This window comes from Oryctolagus cuniculus, chromosome 12, assembly GCF_051225735.1.
Source record: "Oryctolagus cuniculus isolate XC-2025 breed Fujian yellow rabbit chromosome 12, ASM5122573v1, whole genome shotgun sequence".
Classification (NCBI taxonomy): domain Eukaryota; kingdom Metazoa; phylum Chordata; class Mammalia; order Lagomorpha; family Leporidae; genus Oryctolagus; species Oryctolagus cuniculus.
The window spans coordinates 48,767,386-48,788,606 of NC_142878.1; the positions used below are offsets into that span (position 1 = coordinate 48,767,386).

Here is a 21,221-nt window from a genome sequence, read left to right on the forward strand (position 1 = left end):
CTCTCTCGCTCTCCTTCTCTCTCTTTGTGTAACTCTTACTTTCAAATAAATAAACAAATAAATCTTGAAAACATTAAGTAAATATTTTCTACACCTAGAGATAGTTTTTCATAGATTGGAATTTTCATTGTGTAAAAATTTACTGGCCGGCACCGCGGCTCAATAGGCTAATCCTCCACCTAGAGGCACCGGCACACCGGGTTCTAGTCCCTGTCGGGGCACCGGATTCTATCCCGGTTGCCCCTCTTCCAGGCTAGCTCTTTGCTGTGGCCCGGGTGTGCAGTGGAGGATGGCCCAAGTGCTTGGGCCCTGCACCCGCATGGGAGACCAGGAGAAGCACCTGGCTCCTCGCTTCGGATCAGCGCGATGTGCCGGCCGCGGTGGCCATTGGAGGGTGAACCAATGGCAAAAAGAAGACCTTTCTCTCTTTCTCTCCGTCTCTCTCTCTCACTGTCCACTCTGCCTGTCCAAAAAAAAAAAAAAAAAAAAAATTTTTTTTACTGATTTTTGCTTCCTATTCCTGTGATACAAGAGTGTTTTCTAGAATAAGCATCATAATATTTTATTACTTTAAATTCAAAACTAATAAAATGGTTTATGCATAAAATGTAGAGCAATATGAATATTACTTTTCCAATGTTTGTAGTTTTGCAACTTTTGTCCTTCAAAAAAATTTTGAAAACATTTTTACAGGGTGACCTGGGATTTTGAAAAACAATGATACCTAAAGGAAATATGGCAGTGCCTAATTTTTTTAATTAGAATTTTTAACATATGATTCTATTGATTTTTGTGACAACTGTTTAGAGAAGAAATACTTATTTTTGAGACAGGAGTTGATTTCTTGTGTTAGAATGCAGAGAAGATTACGAGTAAATATCAGGCTGCTGTAGTAAGCCTCAGAAGAGTCTCAAATACTGATCACATTTTTATTAATTTAAGGTATAAATTTAAGGTGTAAAGTAAGTTACAGGACCTGTATATTACACCCCACCAATTTCATATTCATCTACTTCATATTAATCTAGATGTGGAACAAATACTGTTACTCTCTCAATTTGTAAATTTAAAATTTTATTAACTGCTTATAAATTGCATTTTAAGTCTGATATTCTGTCCTTTTTATCAAAAGTATATCATCAGTAAAGGAAGCATTGATTCATTTATCCAACAAGTATTTGCTGCACAAAACAAATAATTTACTGTTCACTATAGTTTATTTTGTTGTAGAAAAGTAAAGAATAAATATAAAATTTGAAGTAGTGGTTAAAAATCAGATTAAATGAATAGAAGATGGTAGAATTGCAGAATTTTAACTTCTTTGTTAACTTTCCAAGTTTTCCTTTTTCCCATAAGAGTGAAGTATTATTTTCATTATGGCCCCATTGTTCTATCCATGCTGATACCTCCATTATCTTTCATATTATACTGGCAAACAGTGATCTAGCTTGGTCTCTGTTTCCCAGCAAAGCAGTAAGCTCTTTGAGAACTAGTTCATAGATCTTCATCTCAGTGTTGTCAGTTCCTAGCCATAAATTACTTTATAAATACTCAGTTAATATGTCAGTGTATGAAAAAAAAAGAAAAAATGAGGGGCTGGCGCCGTGGCTCACTTGGTTAATCCTCTGCCTGCGGCGCAGGCATCCCATATGGGCGCCCGGTTCTAGTCCCAGCTACTCCTCTTCCAGTCCAGCTCTCTGCTGTGGCCTGGAAGGCAGTGGAGGATGGCCCAAGTGCTTGGGTGCCTACACCCGCATGAAAGACCAGGAAGAAGCACCTGGCTTCGGATCGCCATAGCTCTGGCCGTGGCGGCCATTTGGGGGGTGAACCAATGGAAGGAAGACCTTTCTCTCTGTCTCTCTCTCACTAACTCTGTCAAATAAATAAATTAAATTAAAAAAATTTTTAAATAGGAGCACATGGTTCAATTGAACTTTTTGAATTACTTTATTGTTCTCTTTTACATGATTTTATTATTGTAGCCTCATTTTCTGTAACTTTTCATAAAAAAGAAAATTAATAGAAATGTTTTCTGAAAATTAATATTTTTGTCCATAGGTACTACTGAACGAGTGTGCTTGATCCAGGGAACAGTTGAAGCATTGAATGCAGTTCATGGATTCATTGCAGAAAAAATTCGAGAAATGCCCCAAAATGTGGCCAAGACAGAGCCAGTCAGCATTTTACAACCCCAGACCACCGTTAATCCAGATCGCATCAAACAAGTGAGTGTTTAGTTGGGAAAATCAAAGAGAAATTTCCACAGCATAATATGAATTTCTTTAAAAAGAAGCTTTTAAAGTCTTAACATATAAAGTTTGTTTTTCTAAACATACATAAGACGTACCAGAGTTGTCAGTTGTTTAAAGACTATCAAGGTCTCTTTCTCTGATTGACCAATTGATTGATTGATTGATTTTTTTTTTCATTTATTAGTGTTACACTGAGGAGCACTTATGTGACTCTTTTCATTGTGATTGTTCTTTAAAAATTTATCTACACACTTTATTAATTTATAGGAATTGATTCTCTTGAATATTATATTGCTTTTTAAATAAAATATAAAGATTGAAATGAAATTATATCCTCAAATTTCTAATGCCCTATTTTTAGTGATATCTGTAGCCTGCAGTGTAGTTATTATGCAGACTCCTGTTTTGCTAATTAATCATGTTCAACTTTTTTATCAACAAACATGTATAAATAAATATTTGTACCTAGCATTCAGTCTTCTGTTACAAATTAGCTATTATGTTTTGTATAATTTCTGTAGTATTTATATACACATATTTGTGTGTGTGCGTGTCATAAAGGGCCAGTGTTCATTTTACATGTATGAGATTCTCTGTAAAAAAACAATTACTTGGTAAAAACGCATGTGAGTTTTTAGATTGAGTAATGGCTGATGTGTAGGGGGAAACTGACATTATTTAATGTTAAACAAGGTGGATTTTTCCACCATAAATTCTTTTTAAATCTATACATTTATTTGGTACTTTATATTCCTAACTATTATTTCTGCCTTTGCCCTTTTACAATTAGCCTTTTAATTTGTGATTTAATTTTGCTCTCAACAGACTATACCTTCCAAAGAAATGTATTATTCTACAGAATTCATACAGTATTTAATTTACAGTATATTTGTGTTAATTGTAATAAATGTGAAATGTAGCTCAGTCTTATTAATTTCATGTTTCTGAATGGAAAAATGTTCTTATAAAACAGTGATTTGAAACTTATATTTGACCAATAGAGACAAATATAATGCTAGATAAATATAAAATTAATAATTAGGCAATACATTTTCAAATAGGCTAATATCCAATATACAATTAACTTTCAAAAAACTTCTCATATTCAAATTATGGATAGGTAGCTCTTATTTCATATAAAATTATTCATATCATGCTCCTTGTCAGTGTAAGATGGTTTAATTTGTATAATTTTCATAAATTTTTAAGGAAAAGTCCCTCAGTTTATACATGACAGTATTTAAAATTTCAAAGCTATAAACATCAGTGGAAATTTTTATTCTTTACTACTCTTTATAATATTGAACTATTTATTCTGTCATGCTAGGTAAATAGCTATAATTTAGAGACTCATGATGTCCTGAAAATGATACCATGACTTTATCAAATTTTAAAGCCAGGAGTCTAGTTGAATACCTCTGGATTAAAATCATCTGGGGATAACAAACTAAATGAACACTGAATTATAAAATCTATTGACTTCCTGCACTTTGCCATCCTATTACTTTTCCATTTTCTTTTGTAACATCTGTAGGAAATTTTAAAATGTAGGGAGAGAGGTGAACCTCTTGTTTTATTTTTGTTTTGTTTTTAAGTAAAACATAAATGTAGTTTGAGTATAATATCATTGGCAGTATGTTCAGAACAATTATATAAACTGATTTTTATTATTTGTATAAGCACAAAAGCTTCTGCCCTCACATAAAGACCTGCAAATCATTGTTAAAAGTCCAGTTTTCTCTAGTAATGTGAGATTTATAGTTTATACAGTGCCAGTACACATTTATGAAGAATAGAGTTTTAAAATTTTTACCTTATTTTTATTTGCCTCGTTGGGATAATGTTATTTAAATTCAGTGCAAGTGTTTAAAAAAGGAATAATTTTTGTTTTAATTTTATGTATTTGCATTAATTTGTAAGCCTTGTAGATACTATGGAATTAAAATTATTGTTGATTTAATATTTTCATATGATCACTAATACATGTGGAATAGAGTATCATTTGAAAGAATTTACCGAGAACAGTCAGTCTGGTAGAGCAATGCACTTCATTTATAATGTAAAATTTTACAAGTTTACATGAAAATCTAGAGAAGAAGTAGAACAAATTTCCAAGATATAGATCAACTGGCCTTTTGTGCTGTTTGTTCTCTAACTTGCTAGGTATCCAATTTAACCAATATGTTAGTGGATCATTCTGTACATAGCGCAGTAAGTCAAGTATATAAATTTCAATGGGAGTGATCTTTATATCTGAATAATCATGCCAATTATATAGTATAAAATAATTATCTAAATCATTTTGCTGTAAAGTACATGAAAACCTTTTTATGATCTGTATATATTTTAAAGTTTTAATACATAAAATAATAATAAGATTTCTTATTAATGACAGTCTTTCAGTGTCAGACATTTATATTACATATGCTTAGCTCTTACTTCAAAAGTTACTTTTCACAAATATTTTTATAGTAGTTTATTAACAATTTTCTCCTAAATAATGTTGCTTAAAAGATAAAGCTAGAATTTTAAAAATTCTGGACCCAAAGCAAATCTAACTACAACATAGGAATGGATTAATGTTGAATATGAAATTATGGATTTTATTAATGTTTCAATTATTGCATTTGCCCATTGTCTTTGGTGATTGATAATTTTAAGATTTTAATGTTAAAAAGTATAATGTAAATGTAATTTTGACTTAAAATAGGAAGTCAAATTTGGTTCTAAACACATAACTTGCTTTAAATGTGAGCATTTTATACTACCTATTATGGACTTACACTATATTATTATATTCTGAATTGTATTATCAATCTAAAATTGGTAACCGAATATATTACATAAAGCAGAATTTTCTGCCCAAGCAAAACATACCCTTATTAAATGAACAGGTTTTCAAGCAAGTATATTTTCTTAGGACTGTACTACATAATGATCTTGCAATTTTTAAATACAATGGAATTATGAAATCAGGTATGATAACCCTTTTTGTTTGGGACTTCTGGATTTTTAATTCGTGAATGTATTTTTACAGAGCAACTATGTTAGGGAACAAGTGCCTGTGAACATTTAAGGAATTCTCTTGTATTTAAAAAAAATTTAAAAGATATTTTAAAAATGTAATTTAGCCCAAGAAATTTTATTTCATCATAGAAAATGTTCTAAAATAGCACTTAATTAGGTTGCTATTCATTCTGTTAATCATGAATTTATTAATACCTTCTTGGCAAAATATTTTAAATGGTCACACTTGCTATGTAGGATTAACTAACCAAATTTGATATATATGCTTAAAATACATTAAAAACCTAAAAACTATATTTACTGATAAGAATTACAGTATAAACCATGTACTGTACTATAAAAACGTGGGAGGGGTATGAAGGAACTGCAGACTAGACTGAAAATAGTAAAATAGTTAGAATTTGAAACAGAACTCAAAAAGTGTACAGGAATTGTCTAATGAAAGCAGAAAAAAGAAAAAAAGGCTTATTAAGGAAAATGAAACAAAATGGATTCTGGGAGAGGGATGTAATTTTTTGCATAGTAAAGGAACTGTCTTGTCAAACCCAGAATATTTATGTTAGAGTTCAGAGCACAATTTAGTGTTAAATAGATCAGTTGGGGTGGGATAATGGAAAAGCTTGGATGTCTGGCTAGGGTCATTCTTTGAACTTTGGCTTATTCCTATTTTCCTGAACAGCCTTTTAAATTTCTTAGTCAGACAATGAGGGGGAAAAGGTGGAACCTAGGCATTTGTTATCTTCTGTACTAAAATTCCAGATGGATTCTTAGGGTTCTTGAAAAAGGAAAAGAGAACTAGGGTAGATGTTGAGGGTTTGTCAAGCTGCTGTAACAAGAGGAGGATATTTATCAGAATGGAAAACTAAAGGCTTTAAATATTTTATTCCTTATTTGTGCAGCAGTATGCAGCTTTAACAGAACTTGAAACAGAAGTTAAGGCAAGTGATTACCAGAGAAATATTACTCAGCTAGTGATAGATTCCAAATTACAATTGAAATGTGTCATTCATTGATGGTTCTGCTATACCTATTGCAAGTTCTTGAACACTCTATTAGTGTAATCTTACTTGAAAGCAAATTATGTTGATTATGGTGTTTGTATATCATAATAGTTTCTGGTCCAGCAAAACAATCTCTTAAACAGAACTCATAATTTGTAATTATTTTTAGTGATTTATGTGTACGTTTAATTAAGTATCTATTGTTATATTCCTGATTTTTAAAAATTAGTTTCTATTTCAAAGGATAACTATTTTAAAAATATTAAAATACTCCAAGTTTTTCTACAATAACTAGCTCAGCTTCCAATGTGTGAGGAACTCTTCAACAGCTATTCAAGTTGTGTAGATATCTGAGAAAGTACTGCTATAAAATGACTGTATCTTTTATTTTCATGAATTTGAGACTGTAAAAGTACTTTTGAAGGAATATGTGCTTTGTAAATATTATTTATAAAAATATATCACCACAGTGATATTAGGTAAATATTAAGTTAATTACATCTTCCTGATGTATTCCATGAATTTTACTAAATATTTAACGTAAAATTTCTAATATTTACCCAGTTAAAGATTCTACATATTTTGCATGTAAAATATTAAGAAATATTATACATTGAAATATTTCTTGTGGATTTTGCTGTTCCAGCTCTCTGTTGAGAACAACTATTACATCTGTTCCATTAAATTAATTAATAGAACATTTTAAATTAAATGTGTTACTTTAATATATTTACATTTATCTACTTATGAGAACAGTTTTTTCTGGCATTTAAACAAATTATCTGAAATGAAAAGTCTCCGAAATTCTTTTCATTATATTTACTTGTAATGGGAGGAGACATGCTTGAAAGCACCTATATGAATAATAGCTAAAAAATGCCATATATTTAATTTATTACATTTTCATTAGTTTAGGAATTTAAACCAAGAAAATATGTATGTAGTGACAATTTACTGTGATATTTCAATAGCATTATCCATTGAAGTCCAAATTTAATACTTTTCACCTGTTTATTTAAAATATTAAAAATGTAACTTATCATATTACAGTATTTAATAGCCAAACTTTAAGTTATTTTAAGCATATGGATATTGTCCAGAAGTTTCAAAATTATGGCTTTTATTCCCATGAGAAAGAAGAAACAGTTTCGAGACTAGTAAGGACAACTTGATGAATGTGAGCTGTATCAATTAATAGTTTGTGTTTAATATTTTATATATATGCCATAAAAGTCAGGGCAGTGAAAAAATCAACAGATTATGTTATTTTAAGTAACTACAAATTCTAAAGTACTTGCTGTTAATACTTTTTGTACATAGTTCTTTTCGAAGCTTAAAAACATTGTTGAGGATTTTTATCCAGTTACAAGGTGGATGCCCTAGTGAACATACAGTATTTCACGTTGATTTTACTCTGATAAAAATAGAAGAGCTCAACACACATAGAATTATGTGTTTCTGTGTATCAGCGAACTTGTATTCTAACCTACATTTGGAAAAGCTACCTCTGGATTTATATGATACCTTGTTAGCCAGCAAACTAGTTATTAATCTGAGATTAGCACAGAACAAATTTTTAAATGTATGTTAACTCCTTCCGAAAATACTGTGGAGTAACTGTTAGAATCAGCAGAGAGAAACAAAAATTTTCTAGTTTTCAGTTCATGAACATGCACTAGCATGAAGTCGTTAGCAAATGTCCCAGCATAGTATTGCATGAAAAGGGAAACATTAGGGAAATTTTTGATGAGTGAAAATGAAGTCTCTCTGGGGAAATAGCAAGAGGTTTTACTTCAGATAATAGCCCTCTCTCTTTCTTTTGTTATATTAGATTTGATAAAATTGTTGGGATGACTCGCCACTAGTATAGTTCTCTTGAAACTATTTTAAATTTTAACCTAGCAGGAATCAGGAACTATTTGAGGGGTGGACTACATGGTACAAGATTTAATGCTAGAAGAACCATTCTTAATTTGTTCCTGGAAGGTAGTGAGTTAACTATGAGTCGGTGAATTTCTTGTCATTTCCTTTAAACTTAACTGCCTTATTCTACACAAATTAGAACTTTAGAAACCATATATGCAAAAAATATGACTTTAAGTAATTTTGTGATGCTTTACCTGACAATGCTGAACCTTTAAAGTTATGCTTTTGCTCATATCTGAGTAATTTTGATGGATATGTATTAACGTAAAACAATATCCATATGGAATTGTATTTGTACAATAAAAAGCTATCCCATTTTTCCTATTAAGAAATACTGTCTGTTGAGGATACTGCTTAAAGCAATGCTATTTTGCTAACTGAACATCATGCTTTTTTTAAAGAAAAAAATCAACATCTTAGCCTTTAAGGTTACTCGATTAGACATGAGAACTTTTTAAAACATTTTAATGAATTATTCAAGTAATTATGTCTGATACAGCATATTTTCATGTATATTTATTTAGAAATGAACAATAAATATGATTCCTAATATTTTTGTGCTTATTTTCAACACAGGCTGACGATGCTACAATATATTATACTCTTCATATATATGAAATGTACTGTTTAACATAAGTTATAAAAACAATATTTTGGTAACTTTTTGGAACACTATTAGTTACCATTTTATTAATATAGTACTATAATATTAATATGAGGTAAATGTTTACATTTTCAGATGGGCTCTAAATTTATTAAAAATTAATCTTTTAGAAGATAATGTGATAATAAGAACTCAGAACTTCAAATTTAATTGCTTTTAAGTATGGATCCCTAAATTCATGTGGAATCAGCTTGTTGGTGATGTTCAACATATTAAGTAGGTAGATATTTTTATGCCAAAGTAAACTTCATTTCACCACTTCTTCAAATTTCCGACTGTATTCATTGATAGGAAGATGACTCTTTCAGTTTTTGTGAATTGAACTTACTGAATTTTTCTTTGACTTATCTTTTCCCCAAGAAAATAAGAGGGAAAGTAATGAGACTACTATTCATGAATATGGTCAGGATACTTTTAATACTCATGTGAATTTTTATCAGTCACCATCATGGTTTCAAGTCATGAATTTATTTTTACATGCTTATGCATGCATATCTACATGCATTAGTTAATTAATCTTAAATTCCATTAAATTTGAATGAATAGGAGAAAATTTATTCATAGGATTTTGTTCTCGTTATATTACATTTTATTTTATTTTGTTTTACTTAAGTAATCAGTTTAAGGCTTATAAAGGTTGATTTGCTCCTAAACTGCTTTGTTCCCAGACATTGCCATCTTCCCCAACTACCACCAAGTCCTCTCCATCTGATCCCATGACCACCTCCAGAGCTAATCAGGTACAGTATCATGCTCTCATCTACACCATACTTTTCACGGGTGATTGCCTGCAAACTGGAGAAATAGATAATGGTGGGTTAAGGATTTTATTCGTTCATTCACATGTATGTACCATGATCAGACTCCAATTAACTATGAAGGAAATAACCATTATTCCTAACATTTTAAATACATCTTTAATTTTAAATAACAAAAAATATATTTAGAACAGACTTCTGGAATTCAATTCTCCCCTTTAAATTGTGACTACTCTGTGAAGCTCTGAGGGCTATCTATTGAGTTGGTATTTTTAATTTCCCTTATTGTGTCTTTCTGGGGTTCTTAGTATGTGAGTTAAGGATATCACATAATATGTAAAAAAAATCAGTGTATAAATTGAGCAAAGGTATATCTTTAAAAGTGAATGCAATTTTATTTGTGACACACTTTACTATGGAAACAATTGAAACTATTGATGAAAATCATTTCTAACAACCTAAAAATAACCAAAAATTGAGATTTGTGATCATTTTAATATTATCTAACAACTAAGGAGATTATTTTTTTTAGTTTTTATATTCTAAGCATTTTAATTGCTGCAGTTTCAAACATTACAATTAGAAATATATTTTATAGTTTGGCTTGATTGTTTTGGAACATTTATTTGTAGGAAGTCCTTCAAAACTGTAAATGCTGAATAATTTTATTAAAATGATTAAAACATTTCATTTTGTCTGAGTTGAGCTTCATTTAGGTGAGAAATGCCATTTTTAATATTTCCACTTTTTTTAAACTAATACAATGCCTCATGGGATAACTTTGCTATTTAAAGTTTATCTTTTTAGTTGCATATAGTTGACTGACAAATTATTGACTTTGAACTATATTTGCTACATATTTTAAATGTGGCCTTTGCATACTATCTGATATAAAGCTATCAGAATTATTTTCCTCATTTAATGATTCTGATCCTTTTGCAACATCAGGAAAAAAAATTAATGTACTCACTGGAAGTAATGCTAAAATTTAGCTTGTATTTTTATACTAGGAATTTTATTTTCATTTTATGCAGTAGTATTTCCTTCAAATAAAAGCACTTATAATGCTCACGTTTGACCTCCCAAAAAATGGTTAGTAAAATGTACATCTTTAATGGTGAAACCCCGCTGAATGGAGAAGTAGGACATAAAGTGAGAACCATGATTCCATTATGTATGCACAAACTTGAAAAGTAGTTAGACATTTCTTACTGTACATACCACATCTTTACATGGGTTTTAATTCTATGTTGCAGAAAGTTGTTGGGAAAACAACGGATCTTGTTTTTAGTGTCTCTCTTATGCATCATCATTCTTTCTTCCTCCATACAAAAAGAAGAAAAATGAGTAAAACAATAAAAACTAATAATTTTTCTCAAGATAATAAAAAACCTAAGTCCATAAAAGAAATTCATCTTAATTTGTCTCTGAAATTAGAGTTTATTCTTTCATTTATCTTATATGAACATACGAATTTTTAAAAATTATTTTAAAAAATAATTTCTTAAGTCTAACTATATGTTAAAATGTACTAATATTGTATTTTACCATGCAGATAAGTTAGTACATTCATCTCTGTCAAATCTAATGTTTAGCTTATTTAGAGTAAGTCATTTGTGATTTTATATTCTGTCTACTGGATTGCATTATATTTGTTATTTATGCTCTGTTTTCTTCTATTTTTATACAAAGAAGCATAATATCTCCTGGATAACATGAAGTGAGATATGAGAGAAGAACAACACAAAATGCTTAATTCATTGAAAGAATTGTGGTTATCTTCAACATTTATGTTATTAGTAGTTGATAATTATTTTATTCTCTGAACTATTTCCCAAAAACATTCTGGCATGTGATAGGACAGAAGGAATTTGTGTTTTTGTTCTTCCTGTGGAATTTTTTCCACAAATAAAAAAGACATTTCAACATATAAGACCATAGCTCTTATAGTTCGTTTAATTTAGTTTATTCTTGCCCAGTAATTTAACAGATATGTCTCCAGTTTTATAAGTAGCAGAAAAGGATCAAAGCCAAAGATTTCTGTTCTAGATTAAGTTATATTTATGGGTTATAGTTAAAATGACACCCCTTGATACTAAAAGTAATTATAAACTTTTTTTCATAAACTATTTGTAAGCCAATATAAAATATATTTCCCAGTGTTCAGTACTCCTGGCTTCAGCCTGGACCATTCCTGGCTGTTGTAGGCATTTGAGGAATGAACAAGCAGATGGAAAATCTCTCTCTGTCCCCATCTCTCACTCTTCTTTGTCTCTGTCTCTTCGCCTTTCAAATAAAGTGAAATTTAAAAAAAAATCCAGATAACTAACATTTATGATATTTCATTAATGTTAGCTAAATGAATTTTAATTCTTTTATTTCCAGAATAAATAATTTGTCTGTATTACAAACTAATATGATAAAAACAACTAATGGACTAGAAGTATTCATACAACCCCAAAATTGAAAGCACAGAAATCAATTCAATGAGTAAGTTTGAATTGCAGTTAAAATTCTTTTCTGCTCTTATAAAAATGATTATGTGTTTCAGTGTATACTGAATTTTACTTTCTTAACTTTCAGACCTTTTAACATATTTCTGATCAGAATGACAGATTATAACTATAGTATTTTGCTGTAATAATTTCATCCTGAAAATGGAGGGACTATCATGTAAAAAACCTTTAGATAAAATATGGTTAAAAATCAAAACTAGAGCCAAATTACCCATGATCAAATACTACTCTGCCATTTCCTTGTTTAATTACCTTCAGTCTCAGTATTCTATCTGTGAAATTCAGATAGTAGCATTTCATATGATTGACATAAGAAATGATTAGCTTTTTTTAGAATACTGTCCAGAATATAATAAGCACCATATATATGTAAGATTATTTAAAAATACCTTTCAACTAGTAGTATGGGAAAAAAGTTGTTCTTTGAGACAGCAAATAGTAGACCAGACAACTTATATTGCCTGGTATAAAAAATGAGTTTTACCTTTAGAAATATTAGTATTGGTGTTTCTTTTTTAATTTTGCAGTATTTCTCTAATCAAAATCTGCTTTAGCATAAATGATAATTTTAATTTTTTTTTGAGAATGTTAAATCATTTGTTGCATAGTAGTGAATTATTTCATTACTTAAAAAGATGAAGTAGTAGGGCTAATAGTTTTTTACTGATGATTTTTAATGTGAAATGCAAGTCTGAGAAAATTTTTACATACAAAATTTTAAACATGAAGCAAATATAAAGATATAGAAAATAGAGTTAGACTCTGTGAAGCAACACATGGAAATTTTCAAAAAGAACGCAAAAGAATCTATAGCATTGTTAGTTCTAAGTTACTTAGGCTAATTTATTCAATCACATCATTAAGACTCAATAATACACTTTTTAAGCCAGTTGGTGATGCTAAAAATGATATGTTCCTCAATGGTCATTTTCCTGGAATTTATCTCAAGTTTTGAGAAAAAAAAGAAAAAGGATGATTCCAGGATATGTGCCTTATATGTATTTATTTATTTATTTACTGATAAAGTTGAAATTATATATGATATTTATTAAAATATATAAAACAATATAAGTAGGTAACATATAAACTACCCCTTCTTTGATTGCAGAAAACAAATTAAAACTAATTTGTGTCATGTTAAATTCATGATCTCAAATAGATTCTTAGTCTTAAAAATTTTTATTTATTTAAGGTGAATGAATTTCATGTATTTCAATATATACAGATTTAGGAACATGGTGATGCTACTCATGCTACCCTCTCTTCCTCCCACAACTCCACCCTCCCTCCTCCTTCCTTTCTTATTTTTTTTTAATTTTTACAATAACATACTTTCAGTTTATTTTATAGTCATAAGCTTAGCCTTCCCCTAAGTAAAGAATTCAACAAATAGAAGGGAAAAAACCACATTTCTCAACAATATAGACAAGAGCTGTAAACAAATCTCAAAATGTCAATTTTGCTCATATACATTACATTTTTTGTACTTTGTTAGTTACCACAGATAGGGAAACATATATTTGTCTTTTGAAGACTGGTTTATTAATGGATTCTTAATTTTGTCCGTAAGCCCACTGACTTTCTTACTCTCCGAATGGTTCAGTTTTTCTCTCTTTTCAATCCTCTATTAGTTTTCTGTTGCTGTTTAAGAAATTACCACAAGTTCAGTGGCTTAAACAGGATGCATTAGTCTCTCATGGTTTGTGTGCATCACCAGCCCAGGCGTGACTTAAGCCAAACAGATGGAGTCCTCAGTCTCAATGCTTGAAATCAGTGTCGGCCAGGCCGCATTCTCATCCAGATGCTTGACCTGGGACTAATCAGCTTCCCCTTTTTGGCAGCTTTCAGGTTCTTGCAGCAATTTGACTGAAGACCTGGACTTGTTAGTTGACTGTTGGCTGGAGACAGCCCTCAGTTTCCAGAGCCCACTCACAGATCCCTGTCGTTTTGCCATCTCCCCATGCACGTCATAGCTAGATTGCTTCCTGCCAGATCCGCAGGAGACTCTCCATTGTGTGCTTGCAAGATAGAGTCTTACATATTGAACCTAATTACAGGAGTGAATTCCTCACCACCTTTGCCATAAATCGTAATCACAGTAGTAACATCTTACCACTTTTCCCATATTCTTTTGGTTAGAAACAAGTCATGTTTCACAGGGAGAGGATTATGCAAGAGATAACACCAGTGAGTACAGAACATTTGGGTGCCATCTAACAGTTGTTCCTACCACAACCCCCCCCCCCCCCCATATCTCTTGCTCCTCCTTCTCTCAGCTAATGACCTGATTTCCTACTTTACTGAGAAAACTGAAACTTCAAAAGAGAACTCCCATAAACTCACACCAAGAAATACTTAACAGACCAGCATTTCCAGCATTTTTTGGAGAGTTATTTTATTGATCTGAGAGGCAAAGAGTGAGTGACAGAGAATGAAGGACAGAATTCTTCCATGTGCTGGTTCACTGCTCAGATAGCTGTGGTAGCTGGGAATGGGCAAGGCCAAAGCCAGGATCCTGGAACTCCATCCAGGTCTCTCACATGGGTAGAAGGGGCCCAAATACTTAGGGCCATCTTCTGCTGCTTTCCTAGGCACATTAGCAGGGCACTTGGTCAGAAGTAGAGCAGCTGGGACTTGAACCAGTGCTCCAGTATAGGATTCTGGTAGCTCATGTGATGGCTTAACTTGCTTCCACAACATTGGCCCCTGGACCAGCACGCATAACCGTGTATTCCGCCTTTTCCATCTATTACTATAGGTAGATTTCCTCTGTGCCTGTCAAAAGCTAGTCATTTCGGTTGACATTAAACCTCATCCTTTCTCCTTTACTCAAGAACACCCCTGCAGCATCTCCAACTTCTCTTTCCTTTATGTGTCAAATTATTTGCTCTATAGAGAATCATTCCCAACAGAATGCAAGTATCTTTTTTTCCCTCAGATCTTAAAAGCAATTAACTTAAAACAAAATTTTTAATCTCACTTCCCCCACCAGCTAATGCCCTATTTCTTTTAGTCTCTTGTAAAAATTTATGAAAGCATTTCCTTTATTCTGTTCTCCAATTTTTATCTTCCTGTTCTTAAGTCCACTCCTGTCAGGTTTTTGTCTCTATCAATTCTGCCAAACTGTTTGCCAAGGACATCAATGGTGACCACATTGCTAATTCTGGTTAGCCATTCTCAGTCTACAAGTTAACTTCATTGATCCTCAGTATTTGTCAAACTTCATTAGATCCACTTCTTTGGTATATTTTCTTTTCTTGATTTCCAGGACAATGTCCATTTGTAGTTTTCTTCCTTCACTGCACCATAGTACTGCTAGTTCCCCTCCTTTTATCCCTATATTCTTGATTTTGGAGTGCTCTAATCTCCATACTTGGGACTTCTTACAAGTCTATGCTTTATTCTCATCTGATACTTCATGTTTTATGTACTGACATCTGCAAAATTTTTATTTCCAGTAAGAAACCAGTTGACTATTATCTTAATCCATTCTGCACTTCTAAATCTGACTCTTGAAACAGTAATTGGAAAAGAACATGCGATATTTCTCACATTTCTGGAGAATGGGAAATTCAAGATGATGGCACTTGCAGGGCTTTCTTGCTGTGTTCCTCACATGACAGAAAGGGAGAAAGTGGATGAATGCTGTGTCCCCCACAGAGAAGAGAGAGAACCCACTCCTGCAGGCCTGTTTTGTAACAATATTAACCCATTCATAAGAGTGGATGCCTCCTATCCTAACCTAGGTACCTCCCAAAAGGCCTCACCTCCCAACACAAATGCACTGGGGATTAAATTTCCAACACATGAATTTTAGAGGGAACAAAAGCCTTCAACCATAGCAGTCAAGAACCTAGGAAATTAAATCCCTTGCAGAGGCCTATTGCCTCATTTTACATCCATAATGTGAAATTCCATTTCACAAATATATTTCCTAAAATTGTGTTAGCTTCAGGCCCCATATAACTTGAGCTCACCTTTATCTCCATTCCATATCTCAGAGTAAAACTGCAGTCAACATCCAGTTCCCCTACTCAGTGTTTCCACTAGCCTATCTAATGGACATCTTACATTAATAAGCCCAAAATAGCTTTGAATCTTGGCTGCTTTTAAAATAAACATGAGTTTATTTCTCCACCTGTGCTTGAAATATCCATAGTAGCAGCAATTAACTTAGAAGACTTGTCCCTTCATGAACTTCAAATTGTTCCAAAATTTACTTTCTCAGTAAGGCCTCCCTGACCATCCCATTTATATTGTAACCTGATTTCCTTGTCCCCCAAGAGTTCTGATTCCTTTTATATTACTGTATTATTTTAGCCTATTTTTTCTCCTACTTCATGAACATTGTTGTATGCTCTGCTCTTTACGATGCTCGTTGGGTATTATGTGTCTCACTTTCCTGTAAAAGTAAGTTGCATGAGGATATAGATTTTGCTATTTACTTTTTGATGTATCTGAAACACTCACCGGACAAATAGGTTCTGAAAAAGTATTTGTTGATGTGACTACCATGAATTAGAAAAGTAGGATTACAAAACTGTTTTTTCGTGTTTTTTTGTTTTTGTTTTTGTTTTGTTTTGTTTTACTTATTTGACAGGTAGAATTAGACAGTGAGTGAGAGAGACAGAGAGAAAGGTCTTCCTTCTGTTGGTTCACCACCCAAATGGCCGCCACGGCCGCCGCTGCGCTGATCCGAAGCCAGGAGCTCAGTGCTTCTTCCTGGTCTCCCATGCGGGTGCAGGGCCCAGTCACCTGGACCATCCTCCACTGACTTCCCGGGCCACAGCAAAGAGCTGGACTGGAAGAGGAGCAGCCAGGACTAGAACCTGGCACCCATATGGGATGCTGGCACTGCAGGTGGAGGATTAGCCCTACAATCTGTATTAAACAGATTTTTAACAGTCATTTCAGGTGAAATTTTACACATAAGCTTTCTCTAAAAACATAAAACAACTAGAAAAGCATAATTTTACTTGAATAAAGAGGTTAAGCTAAAGAAACAGACCCTCCTTTCGTAGACATCTATTTTATGCCTGATAGTACTGAGAGCAGTTTGAAAACCAGTCAGACTTTTGTCTCAAGTACAGATATTGTCACAGTTCTCCAACAAAATACAAAAATTAATTTTTATTTCCCTCAGTGTGTGTGTATATATATATATATATATATAATGTCAACATAATATTCTTTGGAAGTGTAAGAGAATCCTAGAACAATAATAAACCCCAATTTTCTTTTTAATGAACTTAGTGAATTTGTATATCAGATTTTATATTCTTTGCTTATCATTAGAGTGAGGTTTATGGAATAACTAGTATTTGAGTATAATTTCTTATGGTTCTACCTACTATATGTCATACACATTTCAAAGTCTTTAAAATTCATTGGAGTAAATTGAATCATAACAAAGAATTCATATTAAAAGAGCACACAGTTTTCATATAAAGACATGAAACATTCCCTTAATAAATGAACAGACCAATTTTGGAAGAGAATGTACAATATCATAGAAATATTAATCCTTTTAAGTTAAAATGTAAACTTACTGAAATTTTCATAATATCCCTATTTTTCTTGGTACTGTGGGAGGGAGAAACAAAGCAAAATGATTTTGGTAGTCATATAAAAATATATTTGCATAATAATTGCAATAAGACAAATAAATAATAAAATAATAAATACAGTAATACAAGAGATGCTTCACTAAGGTTTAAAATATTATGTAAAACTATTATAATGAAAGCAATGTGATCCTAGAACAACCCTTGTGATGTAGCAGGTTGGACCCCCGCTTGTGACACTAGCATCCTATATCAGAGACCAATTCAAGTTTCAGCTGCTCCATTTCTGATCTGGCTTCCTGTGAATGTTCCTGGGATGGCAGCGGAAGATGACCCAAGTACTTGAGTCCCCTGCTACCCATGTTAGACACCAGTGTGGAATTCCTGTCTCCTAGTTTGGCCTGCGCTAGACCTAGATATTGTGGCCACTTAAGAAATAAATCACCAGATATCAGATATCTATCTCCTTCTCTCTCTCTTTTTTTAAAAGACTTATTTATTATTTATTTGAAAGGCAGAGTTACAGAGAGGCAGAGGCAGTGAGAGAAAAAGGTCTTCCATCCACTGCTTCACTCCCCAGATGGCCGCAATGACCAGAGCTGTGCCGATCCGAAGCCAGAAGCCAAGAGTTTCATCCAAGTCTCCCACATGGGCACAGGGGCCCAAGCACTTGGGCCTTCTTCCACTGCTTTCCCAGGCCATTGTAGAGAGCTGGATTGGAAGTGGAGCATCTGGGTCTCGAACTGGCACCCAGATGGGATGCTGGCACTGCAGGCGGTGGTTTTACCCGCTACGCCAGAGCACCATGCCCTTTCACTCTGTTTTTATTTCTCTGTCTTCTTCCCTCCCTTCTCTGTCACTCTGCCTTTCAAATGAATAAATAAATAAATAAATCTTTTTTTTTAAAGACACTGTGATATTTACACAAACATGTAACTGGTCAGTTAAATAGAGTTTTCTGACATAAATATAGGTACATATGTGATTTTTATGTATGATAAAGAAAGGGAGTATAATTTAGAATTAGAAAAATTGTAGACTTGAGCCATAATTCCTGGTTTCAGGTCTTGCATAAACTACATTTTTTTAAATATCTTTAAGTTACCATTTATATTTTCTCATGAAATGTGAATAATGACTGCTGTGTAGAATCATGATTCCTAAATGAACCAATAGACATGAAACAATTAAAACTTGGCCTGGGTCCATAGTATATAAAAGTGTCACTTTAATTGATTTTAGAAGAAAGAAAGCTTGTCATTTTGAAGCATGAGTTCTTACCTTGTAATGTCAAAATGAATTCAACTGATGTCAGTACTCAAGTTTTGCCCTTAATATATTCAATAGCAGGGCTTTCTAATGGGTTTTTCTCTCACTGTCTTTTAAAGCGTGAATGGCATTTGACCAATTTCCAGTGCTCTTGGCATTTTATTTAAAGAACAACAACAGCAACAAAATCTCTATAATTTGATTCTCTTTCAAATTATAAGCTTACTTCCTAAGCTAGTCAGGAAGGTATGATGATGAACAGATTCTACATAATATGTTTAGAAAGGAAGTCTTGGGGGAGGTGTGGAATGAAAGAAAGCTCACCATCCTGGCTTAGCTATTGAGGAGAAATAAAAATTGAGTATTAACTGCAAAAGTTTGAAATTTTTATAAAGTACTGACTATTTATGTATCTCTAGGAATTTTTAGTGATTTACTTTTATGGAAATAATGCAATGAAACACAGGTTTTGCTTTTTTTTGGGGGGGGGGATGTGTCTTTCAAGATGAACTCTAGGGCAAGCATGCATATACAGTTACACAGTCACAAATGCCTTATTCTGTCATTGTAAAATGCCTGTATACTTTGTACATTTTCCATTGAGATGTCACTGAATATAATACTGAATCAGTGAAAATTTTAAATGTTGAAATAAAAATTAGAAATGTACAAAGAAAAGGGATATATTACCTAATAGTGCTGATATACTTGACTGTGCACTTGAAAGGAACTAAACTAAAATCTCTTTCTCTTCAGGGTAAAAAGATAAATCTCAAGTATTCAAAATTGAAACTTTCAGACTATTTGATGATAATATGATATGTGCAATCAAGTTAAAAACTTTATTTTAGAAGAAGGAAATTACAACAAGAATAACTTAATAGGTTTCAATATGTAAATATTTAATATTTTTAGTATAGCAGAGCACCAATTTATAGAAATCTCTATTTTATTTAACTGAGCAGTGAGTGACATCTATTTATCTTAATATCACATTGCTTTTATTATGATAGGTTTTTTTGTTAAGCATCTCTTATACACAAATATTAGCAGAACACACTATTAATAAGCAAAAAAGCAACAATATATAAAGAAAATATGTTGAAGACATGTAACAGTTAATATCTGTACATGCAAATAACAGTTTCCTATTTGTGGGGGAAACTATTAAATTGGATAAAGACTATTAAAAATCTATGTATAGAGGGAAAACAGAAATGTTCAATAAGTATATAAAAATGTTTAATGTCACCAATTATTAATGAAATAAGACTCAAAAATCACAAGGTTGTACTTTTTCTTAGACCAAATAGACAAATTTTGTTTATGTGTCAATAATATACATTTGACAGAAATGCAAGAATTAATATGTGTGTATTTTTATAAGTCAAAATGCTAGAAGAGTACAGGAAATAAGCCATTCTTTTTATAATGGTGCTAAAAGAAATGCTACATTACAGTTCTTGAGAATCTGTCCTATGCAACTTAATACATCACTTTGTTGGAATATAGATATAAGAATGCATATTACATATTATTTACATTGTCCAAAGTTAACAACTTGATCTCTGACATGAGTAGTTGAGTAAATTATAGTATTGCAGAATATTCTTTGATTGAGGTATTAAATATACTGAGTAATGCAAATAGATATATCAATAATGTAAACTGTCCTAGTGTATTAGTCATACAATATTAACTAAGGAAAACTTAGTTACTAGGAAACATATGGTCCCATTTTTCATAGACAAAAAACACCTTGTTTTCATGTATCATTAGGGAGATGACACAGAATATGACTGTTTCTTCTTATATGTCTTCCGCATTTTAAAAATATTAGCTAGCTAAGAGAATCCAAAACAGGATGGAAAAAATACTTCACTTGTGGTACACCCAGTGTTTTAAAGAAGATAAAATAGTGTCAAGGGAAAATTTGAATGTCTTTGACATTATATGTGGGTTTGAGCTGCCTGAATCCTGGTTTCTTAGTCTAGGGCTGCTTTCTTGAGGAGTTTCAAGAAGGATCACTAGAGAGAGGCTTCAGGCCCAGAGACACTTACTCACTGGCAATCCAAGTGGACCTCATGTCATAGTTCAGAGTTTTGCTGAATTAAATTTTAAATTTAAAATAAAAATTTGTCAATCCCAGCTTTATGTCAAAATTATCTCTGGAGAGTCTTAACTGATAGCTCTAGCATGAGATTAGGCATCTGCATTTGAAAAGTTAGAGAAATGTTTCTTAAA

The 21,221-nt window shown here is 32.1% G+C and overlaps 1 protein-coding gene across 9 annotated transcripts in view; it reads left to right on the plus strand.

Annotated features, from left to right (window-relative positions):
• NOVA1 (NOVA alternative splicing regulator 1) overlaps window positions 1–21,221 on the plus strand; it is a 155,443-nt gene that overhangs the window by 114,438 nt on the left and 19,784 nt on the right. For 5 of the 9 annotated variants that reach the window (XM_008269458.5, XM_070053338.2, XM_051822731.3 and 2 more), the window contains 2 exons: window positions 2,059–2,225; window positions 9,539–9,610. In XM_008269458.5, the coding sequence (XP_008267680.1) occupies window positions 2,059–2,225; window positions 9,539–9,610 (239 nt within the window). Of the gene's footprint in view, window positions 1–2,058; window positions 2,226–9,538; window positions 9,611–12,013; window positions 12,119–21,221 lie in introns of those variants that run through there. The other 4 variants (XM_017348235.4, XM_051822733.3, XR_011380473.2 and 1 more) reach the window with 3 other exon arrangements.